Source organism: Pseudomyrmex gracilis, unplaced genomic scaffold (assembly GCF_002006095.1).
Source record: "Pseudomyrmex gracilis isolate BER0280 unplaced genomic scaffold, ASM200609v1 scaffold_69, whole genome shotgun sequence".
Classification (NCBI taxonomy): Eukaryota; Metazoa; Arthropoda; class Insecta; order Hymenoptera; family Formicidae; genus Pseudomyrmex; species Pseudomyrmex gracilis.
This window is the reverse complement of record NW_018020653.1, coordinates 311,096-333,280: the sequence shown is the minus strand read 5'-3', so window position 1 is coordinate 333,280 and position 22,185 is coordinate 311,096. Positions and strand designations below refer to the sequence as shown.

Here is a 22,185-nt window from a genome sequence, read left to right as displayed (position 1 = left end):
GAGTTAATGAAATAATTAATGAGATAATTAAGTAAGACGATCACACAGGCTGACCTGCTACAAAGAATAGTGTAAAATATACAGGATGTGTCCTATTTGTAATAAATATCTAAAATATTTTCGATGCTAATAAAAATATAAACAAATAATTAAGAAGTTCTTGGAGATGATCTTGGAGGAACTAAGGTTTTGCTTTTTATTGTCAAGAGATATCAATCTCGAAAACTATAAATTTCTCTTTTTTTATATTTTCATTGTATTATTTTTTCATATTTTATAGCATTAATTGTTTAATAATTTTGATGGCAGTGAAAATAGTTTAGATATTTATTATTATACACTTTTTTATATTTTGTACAGCATTGATTGCTTAACACTTTCGATATCAATGTGAAAAAATAGTTTAGATATTTATTATACAAGCATATGATAAACATCTAAATTCTTATTTCAACGTAGATATTTATTACGAATGAGACATCCCGTATAGATCCATTTTAATACGACATATATATATATATAATCTATACAAATTGAAAAAACACGGAAGATGCGGATTTTGGGAAAACGCGTCCGACTTTTTACTTTTTATGTCATATCACTAGTACTTCAAATACGTATATTTTTCAGTTCCTTTCTCTCTTGTACTCTTGTCTAAGACACTACAATTTTTCTAAATTATTAGTTTAGCGATTGCTTTTCTATTCTTCCAACAATTTGGAAAACAAATGATATATCAACGCGCGAACGGGAGGGAATATGAAGAAGAAAAATAAAAGAATATTAAAAAAACGAAAACAATCACACATATTTTTACAAATTGTATTATAAGAATTTAGTGTGGTCGTCGGACTGGTTTCTGTTCGACCATGTAATAATATGCACATGGAAAAAAAAAAAACTAGTTTATTTTTTACCTCCGATTTACGATAGCTATTATTAGGCACGTTTATAAGAGTACGACTTATATTGTTACTATTACAATTAATTCTATATTATTATTACTATTGTATACAAACTATTATTACTCGTACGACTCATCACCTATTATCTGCTATCAGAGCTATTGTTATTGCAACCGCACTATTACTCTATTACACTATTATTACTGTCTACTGATAATTACGTAATATATGTACGAATGAAATGCTTGTAAGTGTTTAAATTTTAGATTTAATAGAAAACGTGATCACGCTAATAGATAAGGTGGAGGGAGGGGTATATTGTAATCGTGTGGATGCATCTCGATAGGGGACACCGACCTGAAAAGTTTACCTGATTAAATATATGACTTAATTGTATTTACTCTGTAGGATTTACCATAGATCTAAACGAGACGAATATTTCGGAAGAGTGCTCTCCAAATGCTCATATTTAATTACCGAGCGGGTCGCGTTTTGTGTCTTACTTTGTCGATGAGAATGAGTATTATGCTAACGTAATTCATCAAGATATAGATCTTATATCTCACTCTCACACACACACACACACGTACACATCACACAAACACATACACACGCACATAAAGATATATAATTGATAGATTACAGTTACTGATTAAACAATCCAGCAATTTCGTTAAGCGTTATAAGTGTGATCTCATATAATAAAACATATTTTTATCGTGATTTGCCCATCAACGTTCTTGTCCATCAACGAACGACAGTGCAAGACTCTTTATTACATCTATGTATTAAATGCGAGGTAATTGTTCTTCGATTTTTATTTTTATTTTTTTATCCTACATATATATATATACATATATATGTATGTTTCATGTTTCTAATGTTTGGTGTGTATATTGACAATAAAATGTTGAATTACATTTTCAAGCTGTAGAATTTAAGCCAAAGTTTTTTTTTTCTTTACATTAATCATGTTCTCACTCACCGGTGTCAATCACTTCCTCGAACGCTGGCAGAGTTGTTATTAAATTTTTACATTGCGATCTGTTTTTCTTTCGTCCGCGACAAAAAATTATCATTGTGAAGGAGAAAAGGTGTTGTAAACGCCGAAACCATATACGAGGATTACTGATATGTAACGTGACGTGTTGACAAACGCGACTCGTGCAAACTTCTGGGATCAACGCAATAACACACGTAAACTATAAACACTTAAACGAAGTGAAAACAAATGCGACCAGGGAGCTCAATCAAACAACCAATTTTACACATTATTAATTGTTACGGTAATACGAGTGGGAAAAAAACAAAAACGTACGGATATATAACATACATACACTCACGAACACACATATTCACACGATACTGTACGCGCGTAAAAGAGGTGAACTACCGAGAACAGGCCACATATTATCAAAGCAATTTACACGTTGAAAATCCGTAAGGGCGAAAAAATTTATATAGATAAAAAGTAATCGAAAACACTACAGTTGTTCCGAATAAAACCAAAAAAAAAAAAAAAAAAAGACATAAAAAGTAAAGTAACACGCGTTATTTAATACCTAACTTGCAAAAGGAAGGAACGAATATAAATAGCGAGGTGTTTTTATCTATGACTGCTACTTATGTATATGTACGACTTATTTCATAAAAGTGATACTGATAAATAAAAACGACGCGTTAATAAAGAACCACTAGTATATCCAATTTATAATTATTACTACTAATAATTGTATTCCTTACTATTATCGATTTTTGACTGAAGTTAAAGCGTAAATTTTAAAGAGTCTTTAAGTGTATGCAAAGTGTTATAAGGAAAACCTGATTATTAAACTCTGGTTATATATTATACATTTAATTTGTATAGGGAACGTATATATATATATATAAAAGTAATCAATACGTTTGTTGAAAATTGGTATAAACGAAGCTAATTAATTTAATTATAAAAAAAACCCAAACTGAAATAGAATTTATTATATATACATGTATATTAACGAGTCTTTCTTATAAAACAGATTATAAAGTAAATTTAAATAAATATACTAGGACGGAGGAGAGAGAGAAAGAGATAGAGAGATAGAGGAAGAGGAAGAAAAAAAGAAAGGTTTTAACGACTACAAGTTACAATACAAAGAGTTATAATGGCTGCCTTTGGTGCAACACACTGTATATATACGTATATTTTAGACCGTGGATATAGTTGAATGTGCGTGCAAGAGCAAAAAGCCGTAATACGGAATTTTAGGAGCGTCGCGGTTTTTTTTTCTTTTTTTCCCCCCTAAACTAATAAATACACATTGAAACAAAGGCAGAGAGGTCGCGCAGAAGCACACAGAGCGGAACTATTCGAATATATATATTTGACGATTACCAAAAATTTATAAACAGATAATATATTTATATTTAATATTATTAGTATTTTTAAATACAGAGATGTGAGACGCCATCTAATAATTAAATGTAATAGATAGCATATAGGGAAAGAGAAAAAAAATACTTTGAGTTTCTCTCTAGCTGTTGTTACTACCTGCCTCATTCGCGTTCTTCGCGAACTGTACGGCTTGCTCTCAGGGTTGTTGTCCTTTATTAATATTATTATTATTATTATTATATTTCTTCGAGCTCTTTTCTTCCTCCCTGTGTCTTACGTTTACCTTAGACTCTTACTGTTCTTCGTTTTGTTCGTTGATAGCTTTTTTCTCAGCATTTTTGTGCTCCATCCGTCGAGCGTATCCCCGAATCATTAGATTCGGTTGTGAGACATTTTCCCGATGCTTTCGACAGCTCGTCATCGTCATCCCTTGTTTGAGCGTACTCTCTGAGGCACTTCTTGTGTTTCTGTCCTCTACGAGAATGAGACATCCGCTGGAAACCGTTATATTCCGATCGTTTTCGCAAAAACATTTCCGTTATTTTCATCCGAGAATTTCACGTCTCTCTCCGTTTTTCTAATGCATTTAGACTTTGCGTCGATCTATTTTATTTTATTTTTTTTTTGTTTTTTTAACGTACGATTAATAGCGAGATATAGTGTAAAGAGCAAATTTATACAATACGTTACAGCCGCTAAGTTAGGTATCGCGTTGTTGTTTCGTCTTTATATATTACAAGTTTTCTCTTAACTTAATTAGATAATACGTGAATTGATATCCTCTTCATTCAACCAGTATATAAATGCGTAACGCTCAGGTTTTGCAGGGCAAGTATTTCAAAATATTAAAAAAAAAAAAAAAATACCAAGTCCTTAAATATATATATAAATAATTCCCCGGGGACGTGTCGCGAAATGTCTGTTTTTAATGTTAAGCGCACGTTTTAGCGTCCCGCACACTAAAGACTGGTCTTATAATTAAATACTACTACACTTAACTACTTATTAATTGTATATCATAATCTATCTCGTGGAAAACACACTTTCTCATTAGTATACATGGGTTTCTTCTGCCGCTTTAACTGTGTAGTGGTGGTATGTACGTTTCTTAGTTGGTATCGCACACGGACAATGCGTAATTATATTGGCTGCTGCATTTTCATTGAGCGAACGTTAATCTTGAAATCATGTACCTCGCGCAGTTCCTCTTCTTTATTATTTGTTTTTGCACCGCAATCTCTCTCGTTCGGAATTGTGTTGTTAAAAAAAATAAAAAAAAACGAATGTCGCGAAACTTACAGATGCAGACGCAAAGAAATACTATAATAAAAATGATGAAAATAAGAAAAAGAAAAAAAAGATAAAATTAACACTTTCTCGGTGATAAATAATTAATCTGTCACGCGCGGATATTTAAAGAAAATGCAATATCGTTTGATAAATGTTAAATTGTCGAAGGCTTTGGGAAATTAATTTCAAAATTATCGAGAGTTACGTCAAACGAAATTGGACCGGAAAAAAAATGTTGAAACGGTATTCTCACAGATCGATCTCTATATTTACGAATATAACATTTTGCTTATTATGTAAATATATTTAGAAACGATGTAGCAGTTTAGTATCGCTCTGCATGTTTAACAACATTGATTAGTACGTAATCACTCTCAACGTGTTTATCCACAATCTTTCATTCACTTCTATTAATATCGTCTCACGTAGAGTTGCATCGATTTTCGATAAGTCAAGTATCAAGCCCAGATATAATTCGTGCGCGGTCTTATCTTCACATTTTTATCTTCACATTTGTGCATCGTGAGAGGAGTAAAAGCACTTTATATATATGTATTTCGTAGAAAGAAACGGCTACGACAACGTCTCGCGTTAAATTAAGATTATAAGTTACTCAAAGTTATATATCTTACATAATAATTTTTTTTTAAAGCCACACAGAGCGCTTTTCGTCAAAATCAATAACCGTCTTGTTTCGAGCCACTAACGTGGCAATTCACGGGCAATCGGTACGACTTCTTCAAAAATTAGAACAATAGAATTTCTTTAAATAAAAATCGAATTATTTCGTTAGCTTTGTTCTTACTGAGACGACGCGTGATACTGAGGATAATAAAGAAGAGACTGTCGAGATATATATATATATATATATATATTTTACTCAGGTAGTGTGATAATCGCTCACACACATATACACACACTTACATGTACACACACACATACACACACACACACACGCATGCGGGCGCGAGTGTAAGGCAGTAAAAAATAATTTTGAACGGGACAGCGGATTTATATAATATATAAGGGACAAATGTGTTATTACACACAAAGAAATATTCTAAATTACGTTTACATATATATATATATATATAGAAACAGTTAAGGTGTTAAATTATAATTACAAAGTGATTTTCTCTCCTGCGAGTCTTAACCCTAGAAGGAAGCGTAATCATTGTCTTAAACGTATATTGTAACGCGACAAAGAAAAAAAATGTAGGGATTTAAACACATACAAGTGTGTTATATAAGAAAAATTCTAAAATATATTTATGTTAAGGTTTGCGCAGTGAGCAGCAAATAAATGGCGAGAAAGATTTATTAAGACAGACTATAAGTGAGGAAGAGGAGGCGGTGCTCAGATGCTCGATTAGCCGGATAAAACTCACAGACACACACGTACACAGACCTACCTACTCACGATTCTTACACATGTTCCACCAAGAAACAAGCTAATATTACAAGAACGGAAGAAGAAGTAAGTGTAATCGGGAGAGTAATCAGATTTTTTGACAAAAACCACGAGTGCATTAGCGAATTGGACGAGTTAGCTAGAGGATAAAAAAAAAAAAAAATGAACAAATGAAATGCTATAAAACATAATTATTTTGATCATCGAATCTCACAGGGCGCGTGATCGAGAAAAAAATTCTATGCAATGATTCTTGTTAAATTATTCAGATTATCACATTATAGAGAGAGAGAGAGGGAAAGATCACTGTTCGAGATACGCTAACAAAAGAGAAAATAATGAAAACAAGTAGGGATAAATTTTATTTTCTCTTTTTGATACGGTATTTCTATATACGTGATATGTCTACACACACACACACACACACACACAGACAGACAGACAGACAGACAGACACACACACACACACACACACACACACACACTTATTTTCACTCACGAAGAGCCGAAAGATTACTTCGGTTTTTTAGTGTTTAATGGAATTCCTACAGTCAATAGGATGCTTTAGAATGTCTCGCACACGGTACGATGAGAGAATCGATCGATCTACTCTTTTTATCATATTTTAGTGTGAAATAATAAGATAATAGACGCGCGTAAAGTTGGTAATGATTGTAACGATAATAAATGAAATTATTAACTGTAATAACATGACCTGTATACTTGTAAAACTTTTAGCATTGTATTGGTAAGGTAGTGTCCCCTTACGAGATATATAATCGTGAATAGAATTAAAAATAGAAAATAAAAACGAGAGAAAAATCTATAATGGTAGTAAGTTTAAGTAGTATCACGAGTGTGCCGCATACGCGTTTGGCTGATTTGCATATGCGATATGCGACTTTCTGAAAAAGAAAAAAAAAAAGATGAAATGGCGGGCGCGTATAAACGCCTATCTCGAAATAAAGATAATACTTGTTAAATGACCTTTTTACGCTCGCGCGCTTTCTGTTTCGTCTCGCCGCCCAGTGTTACGAAATTGAAAAATGTCTCTCTGCGTTGAAAGAGGATGTTCGACTTTTTGTTTTGATATCGTAAACGAAATATTACGCTTCATTTTCTGGTGAAAGCTAAGTGTTCATCAAGTGTACGCAGTTATAAGTTTTTCTAAGATATCGACTGATACTACATAATTTTTATGTGTATATATACATATATATATATAATATATATATATAATCTTCCAATAATTAATAATCTCTTCTAATCTAGCCGAGACATTCAATACATAGTTTTTGTTATAATAAAGATTAAAGAACAGGATATAAGAATAAGGTTTTTGTTATATAAAGATGTAGGTATATTATAATATTTATAAACACGTGAAAAAAATTTGTATAATATAATGAAAAATGTGTAATATAATACTGTCTCCGTCTTCGAGATCCAGGGACCGAGGGTGCATCATCTAATAAGTGAAAATGTATGTGTCTTGTTGTATTTCGGGATCTTGATGTTCCCCAACTAGGGATTCTCTGTCGATTTTCCCAGACTCCTTTTTTTTTTCTTTTTTTTTTCTTTTTTTAAATATATATTTAAGATAAAGTCGCAACGTGTATTTTCATGTAAGAAAGAATTGGTCTCTTTCCATTGTTCTACATTATATAAAAATTTAGATAGGCTCCCTCATCTTTTAAAATTAATCAGAGCTTAAAACATATTGTAATAAATATTTATCATTAATTTTATAAGTGAGAAATTTTTGTAAGTGAGAGATTACGCGAGATTTGAAGTCGAACATTCTCCGGATAGCATAGAGATGTACATATTCCAGGCCAAGGCGCATGGTCTCTTGAATTTTTTCGTAATATTCGCTAAAAATTGAGTTCTCGAAATCGATAATTTTCAAAGCAAAAGTAAATTGAGGAATTGAATGCATGGAAAAGGGAATAGGATAAAAAACCAAAACTATCGCTGAAAACAACGGAAGGAGTAGTAGAAAGAGTAGGAAAACGAGTTTATAAAAGATAAGAAAGAAAGTTTTCCTTCCGTGCGCCGTACTCTTTCAGCCGTGGAAGGGGAACTTTTCTTCCCCTTTCTCGCGGATTCAGTGCCGGTCAATGTACCATCGAAAAGTTGAAAACAAAGAAAAAAAGAGAATAGGGAAAAGGAAAAGATAGAATAGAAAAAAAGCGACGAAACAGCGATAAGTAGTTTAAGAAGGAAAAAAAGAGTGGGGATTAAAGGATGAGAGCATGAATTTTTTGTCGCTTACATCATACTGATATAATGATTATAATGATAAAGATGCATTATATATATGTATCCAACAATACATATATGTATATTACGATATTTATGTGTATGTACACACGCACTCGTATGTCTGCTCGTGTAAATGTATACCTTTAAAAATTTATGCGTATATATCGCGGTAGGGGTCATAAATATTTTTTTAAAGGTATGTACATTATGTGTATGTGCACGATCTTTTTCGTGCATGCGTATATCCGACATGTACGTATTCCATACATACACACACACACACACACATACACACACCCGCCGCGGGTTTACACCATAGATTACGTACACAAATGATTAGATTATCCTTTTTACTTTTGTTTGTAGGAGCAGAAAAATGAAGTGTTGTTGTTGTTGTTGTTATTGTTGGAGTAGGTAATGTGTTGATCGCAAGAATATTTTTCTTCGATCGTTGTAGAAGCAAGGTTTGAATCCAAGTAGATGGGAAGAATCGGCTAGTTGGTCGCGGGAGCTGGTTTGTCAGTAGGTTTTCTTTCAATTGTCTGAAAGCAAACTCGCCGATTGGGACGACAAGCGTACAATCGACGAATTCCTGAAAACCCGATGAAAAACCTCGGGATAATCGAAGCCTGACATTATAATAAGGCTCGAACACATCTCGCGGCCATACGACAGCGCTGATGACGATGTTTCCGACAATTTTATTCGATGAAGATGAATGTCTGTGTACAGGATGATACGCTTGATCGATAAATGAGTTTTTAATTTTTGACTTTTTCTGAAATTTTACTCGTGTCTCGTCCATTACGCAAATTGATAAAAGGATATTGTAGCTGACAACTTCTTTTATTAGAGGCTGCAGAATGTCCCAAAAAATTACTAATGTTATATTTTAATAAAAAGATGTCATTTATTCTACCATATTCTCGCACAGTGATTGGCAACTCGTGTACAAAGAATAAACTTTCAACGACAATAAGTTTAGAATATAATTTTTCAAATTTTTTTTATCTGACTAAAGTCAGATGTTGAAAATTGAAAAGTTTGTGTTTTCACGTGTACATAAAAAATATGCGAATAAGTAATTTTAATAAATAATTTTTATGCAAGTTATCACGCACTTATTAGCCATATCTTTTAACTTTGATTTTCAAACATTACATTCGAAATTTTTTTACAAATATTTATATATTTATTTACATCTAAAATATGTAATTCATGTAATATTATTATACTTTATTACGAAATTATTTTTATTTCTAAATTTCAGTTTCATTTAGTGATATAAGTGCACCATGGCAAAGTATATGCGTCTGGCCCAATTTGTACAACACTTCGTTGACACGGACAAAAAAGGATTAAGTAGAAAAACAATTTTTATAACTATGTAATTGTCCAAACATTTTTTGTAATATACGAATTTAGCAATTCAATTTATAAATTGTAAATACAAATATATAAATTGTATGTTTCTAAATACGCTTGAAAGTTTTTTGTTTAACCGGAAAAAGTTGCCGATCACTTAAAATTGTTACCATCATATTGAGAGATTCTCTACGCTTTTTATTTGGACGCAGCGCAAATGTAACGCTTCTAATGACTTTTCTTAAAATTTTCTCTCTGACTTTATACATATATACAATATTTATAAAAATATTTATATCGTAAAATAAGTTGTATTTTACATCTAACTAACGGGAAAAAAAAGAAAACCATGTAGAGCGAGTAAAATCTTTTAGGTTTTAAATTAAAATAAATTCACATTTTCATTGATGTACATACGCAAACGTTTCGACCTTGTACATGGCTTTTCTTTTTTTTTTTTATTTTTTTTTATTTTATTTGAACTTTATGTTTCAAATCGATCACGCTTCGTCCACCTCGGTTTTAAAAGACAGCGCGTAAATGTGATTTATGTTTTACAAGTGCACGCTTGTGGACAACTTTGTCGATTTATAGCGTTTCTTTCCATCCAGGGTGATTTGCATAGTTTTGCTTCTTCTATTCTTGCCGACGACGCAAACGAGTCGCGTTCTCTTTAAGACTTCGATTTGGAAATATTGCCGTGACGCTTTAGGGTTTAGGATAAAGAAAAAAACAATGAGTGAAAGAAAACAAAACCTTATTAAGAGATAGAGAGAAGTGTCAGAGTACCGCTACTAATTATCACTAATTAATAAACTATTACTTAACGCGTTAAATAGCATCATTTTAAACCGAGATAGAGTGAGGAAGAAAAAGAATTATAATCGTGAGAGAGAAAGATAAGTAAGAGAGAGTAGAACAAAACGTAGTAACTGTTGTTATTGATTTCTAATTTGTTATCGATCGTCACAACTACGGCTATATTCTCCTAATAAAGTACGTATGTAACTTCTCGAGGTTACGAGAGATAACAAGAGTCGTGTGAAAGACAGATAAAAATATAAATGGAAACGTAGTTTAGATTTTTAGCGCAACGAGTGTGTCTGTTAATTAAAAAAAAAAAAAAAAATCAACTGGAGTGTCAAGCTCGGTATTGTTGTTCTTTGATGAAAAGTCCTGTGCGACCGGTGTTGCGTGGGTGTGTTGCGTGAGCGAGTGTATGTGACAAAGGACGGGTGCAACAAAAAAAAAACAAACAAACAAACAAAACGTGGACTCGGTTAGTTAGGGATAAATAGACGTATATAAAAAAACGCTCTGGAAAGACTGGGAATTTAATTAAATCACACCCTCGGAGTAGTTACCTAATTAGGAAAGTTTGCTGTAAGGTTATTAAACGACTGTTCGAATTTATTGTTACTAATAGTTAATGGGCTATCTCTAACGTCTTACGGTCTAGTTTACTCGATAAAAAAAAAAAAACAGAGGATAAAAAAAGTTGGTTAAGAAACGCGTTACCTTCGCCTAAGGAAGATAGTTGTATGAAAAAAATAACAAACAAACAAATAAATTGTGATTACGTTTAGCTGAGTAAGATTGAAATTTCACGTCAAAAAATAATACGGATAGAAAGTACACACCGAAAGTGCTACGTTCTGATCTCTTCTTCGGTTTCTGTTTTTGATTTTTTTTTTTTTTTTACACATGTAAAGCTAACAGAGAAAGATTTATATAGCTCTCGAGTATGCAAGCGATTCCTATAAGACGGTATTTTTAACGTGAAACAAAAGTGTTAACGAGATTTTACTTTTACCGTTTTTTAGTGAAGTACGAATGTTATATTTTTTGTTGTTACGTGCTGGTTGACTCGATCAACAAGCGGAAACTAATTATCCTACTTACATCGACGACATAGCATATTACTCTTCTTAAACTGTGTCTTAAAATCGTCAACGATATCGGTCGTCTTGCAGCATCTTTACGAGAAGGAGTGCAACGACGTCGAACATCGTGACGATGGTTGTATCTCTGCGAAAAGATAAAAAATAAAAATAAAACTCGGACGTTATAGAGGTAAATCGCTGTAATTATTGATTAAGGGATAAGTTGTGTACAAATGTATTTTAAATTATCTCAAAGTACCTTACGCGGGTGCTGCTTTAACTCAGAAAGGAAAAAACATAATTAATGACTCACTTTGACTAAGTTTACTATAATGAATAAACGAGTTTTATAATAATGTAAATTACACACACAATTGTTACATAGAGGCCCTGTCGTTCCGCCTCACTTAGGATCGGCGAGAGCGGGAGGAAAATACCGACACGCATATAGGATCAATAATTAAGATATCGATTATTATCTAATTAATTAATTAATTAATTAATTAATTAACATTTGTAATTCTCGAAATATAAGGCCATCGTAGAGACAAGTATTAAAATAGGGAAAAAAAAAAGAGATATTTTTAATGAAAACAAACAACAAATGCCAACTATTGTGTTCTCGTGAGAATCATAATTATTCCGTAATTTTTAAGTATGTAAAGAGAAAAGAAAAGAGCGTATCTAAGTCGTTGTAATTATTAATTATTTCGTTAGAGAAAGCAACACGACGGGAGAAAGTTTATATTAAATGGTTGTATAACAAATCACATACACAGAGGACGTGAGAAACATATATACGATTAAAAATAATAACTGGGGTGTGTGCGCGTGTGCAAAAGAATAACGCATGATTGACGAATGATCAATAATCAAGCGATTGATAACCGAGATTGAATCTCGCTGAATGAAAACTCCATTTTTAACACGGGAATGAACGATATGGAATGAGCGATGATGCGGGAAGAACGGTCGAGTTAAAAGAGATTTATCACGCGGTGCGGTTGTTGTGTTGCTTCAAGAGCGAGTGCAAGGATGCGCATGTGACGTTAACAGCCAGAAAGATATATATATATATACGCGTATACACACGGACACACAGTGAGAGAGACGCTCACATACACATTTTAAAAACGTCACCAGATTTCGAATGGCGCAAGCCAAGCGCGTTTACTAGTTGCCAAATAACGTTCTGTTATGTGAACTTGATAAGAGTAAAACCTAGTGTTTACTTGCTAAGTGAAGAGACCACGCGAAACAGAGAGAGAAAGAGAGAGAGAGAAAGAGAGAAAGCTTAAGCCGCATTACAATAAATATAGCACATGTAGGGAATATAACTTGCATTATTAATGAAAACACGTAGGTAAAATCCGTTAGTGCTTGTTAAAACAAAGATGTGATGACCGAGTGTCTCGGCGCAATATTTCCAAATCGACGAATCCTCGAACTTGTCGCTCATCCTCACTCAATAATTACTCGCGACCCAGCGTGCAAAAAGAAAATAGAAAAACAATCGAGTGTTTGTCTGTGTTGTGTTTAATTTTAGTGACGTCTCTGATTTGAAGAGAGAAGAGAGCGAGAAACTACGGGAGATTGGCAGAGTCAGTTGGTTGAAGTCAGTTCGATTAGATTCCTCTGTACTCTTGTCACAAATCGTTGAATTATTAAATCATCAAGCGAGAAATCGTGTGTAAAATTTTGGGCTTTACGTGTATAGGTATCTGTCGTTGATCAAGAATTGTTAAAACGAATTCAAGTGGTCCGGGTATGGTTTTCGAATTGGAAAAAAACCACGTTGATATGTGTTAATTTCCTCTCGGAAATTTTTACAGCACATTGCGAAAGCATCAAATTCAAACGTCACTTGCATGTAACGATCTCGATTACTTCCGAGTGATTGAACGCACCTGGGATAAGAATATTTTTTATCAGTCGAAGTTAGAGGAAGGAGCAGGAATTGCTGCTTCAATAATTGACAGAGTTTTATAGGAAGAGTTCGGTTGTTTTTTAGAATTGCAGCTAATCTCCTTGACGTGGTTTTGTAGTAGAGATAGTCAGTTTTTCCGGGATGCTTGCGGGATGGCAGGAGATTTTGACGAAATCGATCGATCCAACTGATTTCTTCTCGTCGTTCCTTTTTGTTTCTCGTACACACCACATGCTTGCCGACAAAATAGAGAAACGAAGAAAAAAATTATCTTCTTTCTCGCGATGATTTTGTCTGAGATATTTTATTTATCCGTTTGAGCGTGTAAAAACTCTGTTCTCAGTTGCTGTCAAGTGCAAGAAACATGTGTATCTCAATAATCAGTCGTTACCAAATTATGATCGCACTTTAGAAATACGTTTTGTGTTCGTAAACGCGACGTATTTTACGTAACAAATAACGAAGAACAAAAATGACAAATTTTTAATCGAATCAACGCTCATCGCGTTGTTACACACGCAAACAGATAAATAAACTATAAACTTCACAGGGAAAGTGAGTGTTATTGTCTTGTACTTTTTTGTCGGTAAAAAAATACAAAAAAAAAAAGAAAAAAAAACAAACACACACGTTATTATACATCATACGAGTACGTCATGCATCATACGCTCTTACTCCCTCCCCCCACTCTTAGAAATCATTGTCCTTCATGATCGCAAGCACTACTACTAGTACTACTATTACTACTACTTGTACTACTATTATTACTATGATACCATGATTCTTACTATACGAGTATTCTTATTATTATTACTGCTATTATTATTATTATTATATCTTACACACACACACTTATAAAATACATATATACATATAAATATATATACTTAACGGTGTTTCTAGTGGTTTAACAGATTAATTGATACTTAAGATATATTAATAACGATTATAACATATAATATTATATATATATATATATATATATAAATCTCTAAATACGTATATATATACATATTATATAATGATGTAATGGCCAACCTCAAGAGAAAATTAAGATAAAATCATTATTCATAAAAATTACACGCTGTGGAATTAGAATATGAGGAAATGAATTAAATAGAAAATAATATTGATGAAAACAACTTCTTATCAATCAAATCAATCTCTTGATCCCTTCACTTAACGTAGATTATCGTATGTGTAATAATTATTACTTCTGCTATGCGAGATTAAAACACTGCACAATACAGAGATCTTCGTTTTCTTTTTTAAGCAATAATTACGCAGGAATTTTATATATATATGTATTATCGAAAATTTATCGCTGGATGTTGTGTGAGTGTCAGTGAGTGAAATATATAATAGTTTTTTTTTTTTTTTTATTTAGTTTTAGAAAATTGCGCGTGAATGTGTGTGCGAACAGCGAGCATGCGAGTGCGCGGAAGATGAAAAAGTTACACGAGTTAGAGAATCTTAGAATCTTGATCTCGCGATGAGACACACTTGTCCACCAGTCGACTTCTTCGATCGAACAAATTGGCGCGTTCTAGACTCAACGTTATGCTTTCTTTTTGCCGCTTCTGTTTTGTTTCTACGTCACGTATTGCGATTTTCGTCGTGCATACGTGATTACGCAAAATGAGAAGAGTAAGATAATATCCTATTTTCATGCAAATGGGAGAGAGAAAACTCTAGAAATTTAATTCAGATTAACCGTGTGAGTTTTTTTTGTTTTCTAAAAAAAAAAAAAAACTCAAAGAATTTATAAACTGATTTTCGTATACTCGCGTGCCATTAAAAATTTACAGAGGTGGTCCACTGTTGAAAAATGTTGATTTCAGGTGAACTTTTTTGAATTCTTATTGACGCAAACATATTCAGAACGTATCGGAAAAGGTGGAGACAAAGCTTTTTAATTCGTGCAGTGTTTTATGACGTTTTTTTTTTCTCGAATCTGAGACGTGTTTGTTTTATTGTATAACATTTGTTGCACTGAGTATATATGATCACTGCTTTCATAATGAATTGTTTTTCTCACACGTTGCAACGGGACGTAGTCTCAGTTTCGAGATGATACCGAGACTGATGTCAGCACTTGCTTAAATTAATTACCAATCTATGAAACAACACAACAAGTAAAAAGTGCAAGTTTTAAAGTGCACTAGACGTGTAAAATTTACAAGTAACTTTTGGTGCTGACATGGTCTCGTGTTTATACACACTTGTATATAAAAATCGATGCTTAATCTCTTAGATATAATGGTAAAACTTAATAACCCCTTAACCGGGCAGAGAATATTTTTCTAGCGCCCATATAATTTTAATGTGCGTTTAGTGTGTTCTCACGTAGACTTATTGTATTATATGCATAGTTTCGTAATTAATACGTAGATATAATTTACATATAATATAGATATAGAAAAAGGGTTAACTAAAAAAAAAAAAAAGAAAGAAAAAAAAAGAGAACGCATCGACATCCTAAAACAGCACAAAAAAAAAAAGATCCATATATATGATATTTAGATAAATCTCCATTATAATATACTAGTTAAAAATTTGTTATATCTATAAGCTATTCGATAATCTCTATACGATAATCTATAAACAATAATTTTAGATAAGACTTGTATAGACAACTAGATACTGTAATAGAGTATACGTATAGTTACATGTATACATATAGCTTGTAGCGTGATACACATGTTACGAAAGGACCCGGTTAAAGGGTTAAAGGTCTTTACGAAAAGAGAGGAACACTCAAAAATCCTTTATCCGTCTTTCTCCTCTGTGCTGTTCCCTTTCTTTCATCTCATTCTCTCGACCGTCGCACGAACCCTCTCGCTCTCGGTGCTTATCTCGAGACGAGTGGCACTCGAGCGGAGGAAAAGTGCTGCATTCCCACACATGAAACAAGTTCTAACGATTTCTTTCCTTTTATCCGTCGCAGACGTTATCCCGATCCCGAAATTTAAAACTGTCGAAACTGGAAGCTCGATCTTCATTCCCAACGGAGATGCTGCCCCAGGTCCCCAACGGTTCTCCTTGACCCAACACACGAATTATCATCCCTATAGACGCTAAAAAATACACACGTTGACGTCGTCGTTCGAGCGACCGAGAGAAAAACGGACGGGAAAGAGAGAGATGAGTTTCTTAAGAAAGTGCGAACGGGTGAAAGAGAGAGATCGAGAATGCGTGAGAGAGAGTGTGTGTGTGTGTGTGTGTATGTGAGAAAGAGAGAGAGAGAGAGAGAAAGATAGAAAGAATGCGAGAATGAAAGAACGGACGTGAGGACGCACAGCACTTCCGAGCGAAATCTCTCTTTCGCGCTTTCGTGCCGGTGTATCTTCGTAATTTTGAATTATATATTACGATCTGTTAATTTTATAGCGGTGACTTTAAGCTCGTTTCCGGCAATCGAGATAGCGCGCGCACAAGTAATAAGATTGCCGACTAAGAAGATCCGTTAAAATAGTAATCAGAAGTAAGTGCGCCCGGTTTACACAGTAAGATTAGCTAAGCCACCGTCTTACGTTAGCTGTATGATTCACATTATTAAGCTAACATTAAAAATTTTATTATTTAACCTTTAGAGCGTAGTAACTTTGTAGTAAGTCTTAAGGTGTGTCCTACTTTTTTTATGGATATACATATGTTATATTTAATCGCAATCGATGTCTATATAATTGTTTTAAGCAATTAAAAGTGTAATCCTATTTAAATAGTTGAAAGAGATGAAAAAAATTATGCATATCCGTTTAACGCTTTTCTGTTACAAGTGCTGCAAAGACGTCTGTTACACATCAAGAAAAACAACAGAAGAAATTTATAATTTTTGATTTTATTTTTCTCTACAGCATTTAATTTCTATTTTTATATTAATTAAATAAAAATATCGATAGTGCACGCGCAAGCTTTAACGAAATCGTCGCTTTAAACGAAATTTGTCTCGAAGTTTTTCGCGCTCGAAAATAATTTCTTGACACATTTTCAATTAGTTAATCTTTGATTGAGATAATTTTTCGGAGAGGAAAAAAACACGCCGTGTTTTTCGATACAAATGAAGTCTAGAGTTGGAAAGCGTTAAGCGGATCGATAAAATCGTCGACGCGATGACGTTCTCGGTTTTATAGGTGTCTACACGCCTCGCCGTGAACGGATGTAAAATCGTTGCAAACGAGTTGACCCGTTTTTCGGACCCGCTTCAACCATCGCCCCTTTTTTGCAAATTAGTCACGAACTCGTCGTCGCGTTTTCGAAACTCGTCCTGAGAGAGCCGACAACGCTCGGATCTCTCTCGGATCCGGCAGAAGAAATGTTGCGTTGAATCCTCCTTTCGAGATCTAGGTCGGCGGTATTAGTTCACAGCCCGTTTGCTCCGGAGTTCGCAAATTACGCTTTTCGCAAAACTGAGTCCGACCATCTGTCCATCCGTACGTACTTACCATCCCTCTATCCACTCCCGGATCGTTTCATGGGTGAGATGTATATCCTCTCTCATTCTGATCCTGCGCACATCCCATTTTCCATCCTATTTTCCGTCTGCTTTCTATTTCTGATTTCACCATCGCTCGCTCTTCGGACAATTACACCCGATAAACTTCTGTCATTTCACTTTTTGTTTTCTTTTTGTCGTGTCTTTCATCTTTTCTTTCTTTCGCTCTTGTTTGTTCTCTTTTTTCTTTTTTATCTGATATGTGTATCGTTAGAGAAGAACAATGCTAATGTAAAAATCCGTCGAGAAAAATTTAATTATCTTTATATCGAAGAAATCTCGATTAAATCGGAAATTAATTATTAATTATTTTGCTTGCAACTTTCGTTATTTATTTATTTACTTATTACCTGTTTATTATGTAATTACATGTTGCAGCAGTTTTTTTCGCATATTTTTCAGTTTTTTTTTAAACAAAATCTTTCCTCCGCTCTTTTCACATTTGAAAAATTCATCTCCTTTTCGAACATGATCAGTCTTTAGGATTATTGTCATAAAATAACACGAACCACATTGCTGCTCTGTGCCACCCTCTCCGATGACGTCCTCTCGCCACGTCCTGGCATACAGTACTATCTTTTATGCGATTCTACACAGGATATGGACCAAGCGTTCCTGCTGCGCCAGGAACCAACGACTACAGCGGTGGACCCCAAAGGGGTTACACGGGATCAAGCAACAACAATTATCATCCTTATCGTCGCTAAACAAGATAACATTTGGTGTAACAACTTCGAGGACTCTCTGTCCTTATCTTTGTTGGCACACACACATATATATATATATATATATATACCACATATATATATATACCACATATGCTTACTTTATTATAATAATATAGAGTTTATACTTAAAATAAGAAAGATGTCCAGTTTACATTTGTAAGTCCGCGGTTGAGAAATTCGAAGAGAGAGAGATGTTCGGCGTGAGACGTTGGGGTCGCAAAGTCTTCTTCAACTTCAAGAAGGAAACCACGCGCGGAGCGAAAGATCATCAGGCTGGAGAAGAAATTTTGTTTCGACGCGGCCGCAAAACAAGATGTGTCAAGTTAATACATTTAAGACACTTCATTGATGGTTGTTACTCGCGAGAACAAGCATCGCGATAATTCGCGCGGATGAAGTTGAATTGGACCATTTCGATATTTCTCGTCTCTCACGTACGTAAAGTAAGTTTACACATTTTCATGTATAATATTTTTCATCGTCAGAACTGTTAGATTTTTTAAAATAAAAAAATTGGACACGTGATTTACACTTGCTGTCGACTTTGTATATTTTTATATTATGTAACTTTTAAGACATATATTGTGTATGTATTACACTACATATATATAAAAAAAAAAAAACTAAAACGAAAATTTTTCAGAGATGATTCAAATATGTCAAAATAAATAAACTGTTTAAATGTGGACTTTACACGATGCATCTGTCAATGACTCGCGAGAGGTAACTTGTCAATGACTTGTCACTGACACATTCGTGGATAGGTTTGGAAATGTACAAAAATTGTTATGAGAGGAGCGAATTATTTGTTCTCCGTTATTCCAAAAAATGCATATAAACTTTTGTACGTTTCTGCGTAAACGGATGATACACGAAAGCGGAGCAGATGACACATCCGTGAACTCTCGTCGTTCGATTCTCACGGATGTATGGAAAAAAAAAAAAGTGTAAACTACAACAATCGAAGTAAATTAAACCTGCGAGTGTATATTGAAGTCATTTAATGTTAATCGCAATGGCGAAGTTGAATGTAAGCGCGAGTTAAGCTCGCGGCACACGATACTTTTCGCGATTTCGAAGATCCGAATTGTCGCAATCACGCTCGCGCGCATGATTTATATTGTACATTCTATCGCGAAGAAGAGCATCGTGTGCCGCGAGGTTTTGGCATTACAAATGACGGGAGCATGCGAATGCGAACGGAGTTAGAGAGTAAGACTACTGCGTATGAAACTGTTCTTATCCCCATATTTTAACGTATGTTAAGTTTTACGGAGCAATAAGAAACGATCGGATGAACGATAAGATCATCGATAGTTGCGTTATGAAAAACAATTTATAGAGAGAAAGAGAGTTTTTATTTATATATACGAAGAAGATGAAGTTAGATTTAATTTTTGTTTCTAAGCGTTAATTGCAGAACAGGAGTGTCTCACTCATCGTCCTACTTGTTTCGGTCTCTTACGAGGGGCTTAATTTTTATTTTTTTGATTTACGCGATGTGTGAACTTGTTGTTTCTCTCTTTTTTTTTCTTTTCATGTACCTTCACGCGTTTTTATTTCACAATTATGATTGTCGTGCGCGCAATGACAGCGTTAGAACCTAGAACCTAATACTTTCTTTTTCTGAATTTCTGTCGTAGGAAGTTTATTTCCTAGACGTCCTGTTCATTTTACTGACTGGATGACGCGAGGCTTATGGACTTGAGGTAAAAATAAAGCAAAAGAGCTTAAACATATTGCGAACAGAGATGTGTTTTTTGATCATTCGATTAATCTTTTTCTACGTATCATCTTTTTCTCAACTTCTTTCTCCGCGTGCAGAGAAAATCTTCAAAAAAATCTCGCTTATACACATAAAAAATACAAATTGTCTTCTAACGTTTGATTACGTGAAGAATTTCAGACTGTGTCATCCTTTTTATCAATGAGAATAGAACAATTTGCATTTGCAAGAAAGAGAAATATGTCAAATTCCTATATATTTGTTCAATTATTAATTAAAGCTTCAAGAAATACCGAAGCGTGTGTACAGAAATTTTGGAAAAGAATTTATCTCTATGCTTTCCAAATGAGAATCACATATTGAGCTTTCTGAGTTTGAAGAATAACAGAAAATTATTTTTCTACACAAAAAAAAAAAAAAAAGTAGCAATATGTACGAACGGGCGGACAAACTTTGGTTTGGCTTGATTTTCGGAAATCGTGTCTAAAATATTTTTGTAGCACGTGAACAGATGGGAAATCATCAACTAAAGAAGCGTATATCTCGTCTCGTTGAAAATAATCGTCTCTCGATAACGCAAACTTATTTCCGATGCTACCAATAATCGATAATCCGAGTACGTGCTGTACTCAATAATCGACGCGTTCGACAATAGTAAATAAGCATAATATATTGAAACGCACGCGATGAAAAATTATATCAGAACATGAATTCCGAAAATCGATCCAAAAGTAGAATTAACGGCCAGATCTGTGTTATTACTTATTTGAGAACCAGATTCTGTATAGAATATATTTGGACCTGAGTTTGTGTGTATGTCTTATAATTTGTAGAGAGGTTTTTTCACCAAAAAAAAAAAAAAAAAAAAAATTATGATAATAAATAAAGATCGAGCATGTGGGCTATAAAGATGGATATAAGAAGATAAATCCAACGCCAAACGTAGTTAAAACGAAATTGCGATAGTGGTGTAAAAATTTAAGGGGGACAAGTGTGTAGTATATATAGCTTAGATGTATGGAAAATGTGTATTTATATGCATGTATATGGGTTGTAAAAAAAAAAAAAAAAAAGAAAACAGTACGATTTACATACGCGGTGCATAAAAATATATTGACAGTTGTACAACGGACTTGTTTTGTGTGAAATACGATTTCGTATTTTGCAACTTGCACACCTGCGTCCTTCGGCACACACGTACTTCGAGCGATGAGTCCCAAGAGAATGATGTCGGATGGGTTGCGGCGACAACAACGAAGAAAACCGTTTAATCGTAATCGCATTATTGAAATTAGAAACTTTAAGAGATAAGAAATTAACGAAATAATCTGTTGTACGGTACGATCTCTATTTTTTTGTGACGGCATTGCAACAACTCCACGTCCAGCGTTGATACCGTACCGTTATTATCATTCGTATTTTGTTACGTATATTGCGGAACCAAAAACGTCAGCGACAAAAAAAAATGCATTCTTTTATAGCGTAGAGGCGATTCGTATTTCGTATGGATTCATAATAAACGATCACATTTTAATAGAAAAAAAAAAAAAAAAACACGTTTGGACAAGCAATTATTTGAGCAATTGTTCCGTTTCCAATTTTATCCTTCAAATGTGTCTCTTGATCTGATTTTTCTTTTCAGCTTTTAGTTTTAATCATAATTTTACGGAGGTAAGTTAGCGAATGTACAGAGTGTGTTAAGTTATTAACCTTTTCGCTCCGGGGATTTTTCCTTTAAAATTGACCTCGCATTTTAGCTGAAAAAGTTAATAATAACCTGCTACCCCCCCTTCAAAGTTAATTTTGAAGGTCAAAG

The 22,185-nt window shown here is 33.8% G+C and overlaps 1 protein-coding gene across 5 annotated transcripts in view; it reads left to right on the top strand.

Moving 5' to 3' along the window:
- The window catches only part of LOC109854540 (heterogeneous nuclear ribonucleoprotein 27C), a 32,059-nt gene extending 10,617 nt beyond the window's left edge, over positions 1–21,442 (top strand). The window contains exon 8 of one of the 5 annotated variants that reach the window (XM_020427725.1): positions 20,287–21,442. In XM_020427725.1, the coding sequence (XP_020283314.1) occupies positions 20,287–20,351 (65 nt within the window). In that variant the 3' untranslated portion in view covers positions 20,352–21,442. Of the gene's footprint in view, positions 1–9,515; positions 14,545–16,367; positions 18,189–18,512 lie in introns of those variants that run through there. The other 4 variants (XM_020427723.1, XM_020427722.1, XM_020427726.1 and 1 more) reach the window with 4 other exon arrangements.
- Positions 21,443–22,185: the final 743 nt, after the last annotated feature.